Raw genomic sequence first — 1185 nt, 5'->3', positions numbered from 1 at the left:
AATCAACGTGGATGAACACGAACAGTTGTATGATACAGGTACTATACACACACAACCTCTACTAGGATCTACTGCGTCGGTTACTACACTGGGAACACCATCAAACAACACCCTGGCTGAACAGCACAAACCGACGCGCAGCGGCATGAGCACCACACCGAAGGCATCGAATATCGGCTTCTTCAAACGCTTTCACAGTCAAACAATGCAAACGGATACCGCTGGAGCACCTCCCCAACGTCAGCCCACGACGCCGCGTACACTCGTAGAACAGACGAGCGACAGACACACAGCACTACACGCAACAAGAGATAAAACGAAATGCCAGCCGGCAGTTCAAATTGACTATAAAACTCTTGGTGTGCAATCACGTCAGGATGACCATAACATACTAAGCGGCCAAAGTGCTTCAATGCCCGACAGGAAAGCGAACACTCAGACCACGGACATGATAGAGGCGACCAACTTCGCTGTCCGCCACAGATCAATGTCCATGCCAACACCTCCCAGCATAACCCTGAACAGGCCACATGCCCCAAACCCAACCCACCACCACTCAGAAATAGAGCGTCAAACCCCAACCTCGAACGACGAAGCACCACCGCCGTCTTCCCTTCCCAGCGAAGACTCATCCACATCCTCACCTGAGCACAGTCCATTACCATCGCCAACTTACTCGCAATATTCGGCGATGCCGAATGAGGACGCAGACGCTAGCACAGCAGCAGGAGCGTCGCACAGAGAGGAACCGAACCCAAGACGACCGCACCATGAAACCGAGGACGACGCATTCGCGTTCGCAGCGGACATCCTCAGATCGATAGAACCCGAAGAGTAAGGGATGTCTTCACGAACTGGTCCTGACACCAACGCCAGCTTGCGAAACCAAGAGCAGGAAGAAGGAGGCATTTCACTCGACCCAACACAGCGAAGTGAGACCTGCACAGGACGGTTGGCAAGAGCAGCATCCATCAGCCCAGAACCATCCACTGGACGCGATCCGTCCCAGGGAAGCTACACCAACATTAGCGACACTACTGGAGAGCCCAGCAGCCTGGCTCATGCATCCGAAGATGACGAAAGCGACGGACTCGAAACGGCCAGCGAGGCTAGCAACAGCTACCAGTCCTCCGTTCACACTACCTCACAAGAGGCACATGAACCGGAAGACGATCTTCAGGGGTT

The 1185-nt window shown here is 54.0% G+C and overlaps 1 protein-coding gene across 1 annotated transcript; it reads left to right on the top strand.

Annotated features, from left to right (window-relative positions):
* Nucleotides 1–65: 65 nt before the first annotated feature.
* On the top strand, nucleotides 66–1182 carry M409DRAFT_61801 (uncharacterized protein; the record flags this gene model as incomplete). Its single annotated transcript, XM_033814882.1, has 2 exons — nucleotides 66–834; nucleotides 877–1182. Coding segments are annotated over 2 exons (1075 nt in total), but the record flags the coding sequence as incomplete, so codon positions are not given.
* Between the last annotated feature and the right edge of the window lie 3 nt (nucleotides 1183–1185).

This window comes from Zasmidium cellare (assembly GCF_010093935.1).
Source record: "Zasmidium cellare ATCC 36951 unplaced genomic scaffold M409scaffold_248, whole genome shotgun sequence".
NCBI lineage: Eukaryota > Fungi > Ascomycota > Dothideomycetes > Mycosphaerellales > Mycosphaerellaceae > Zasmidium > Zasmidium cellare.
This window is presented reverse-complemented; position numbering and strand designations above follow the sequence as displayed.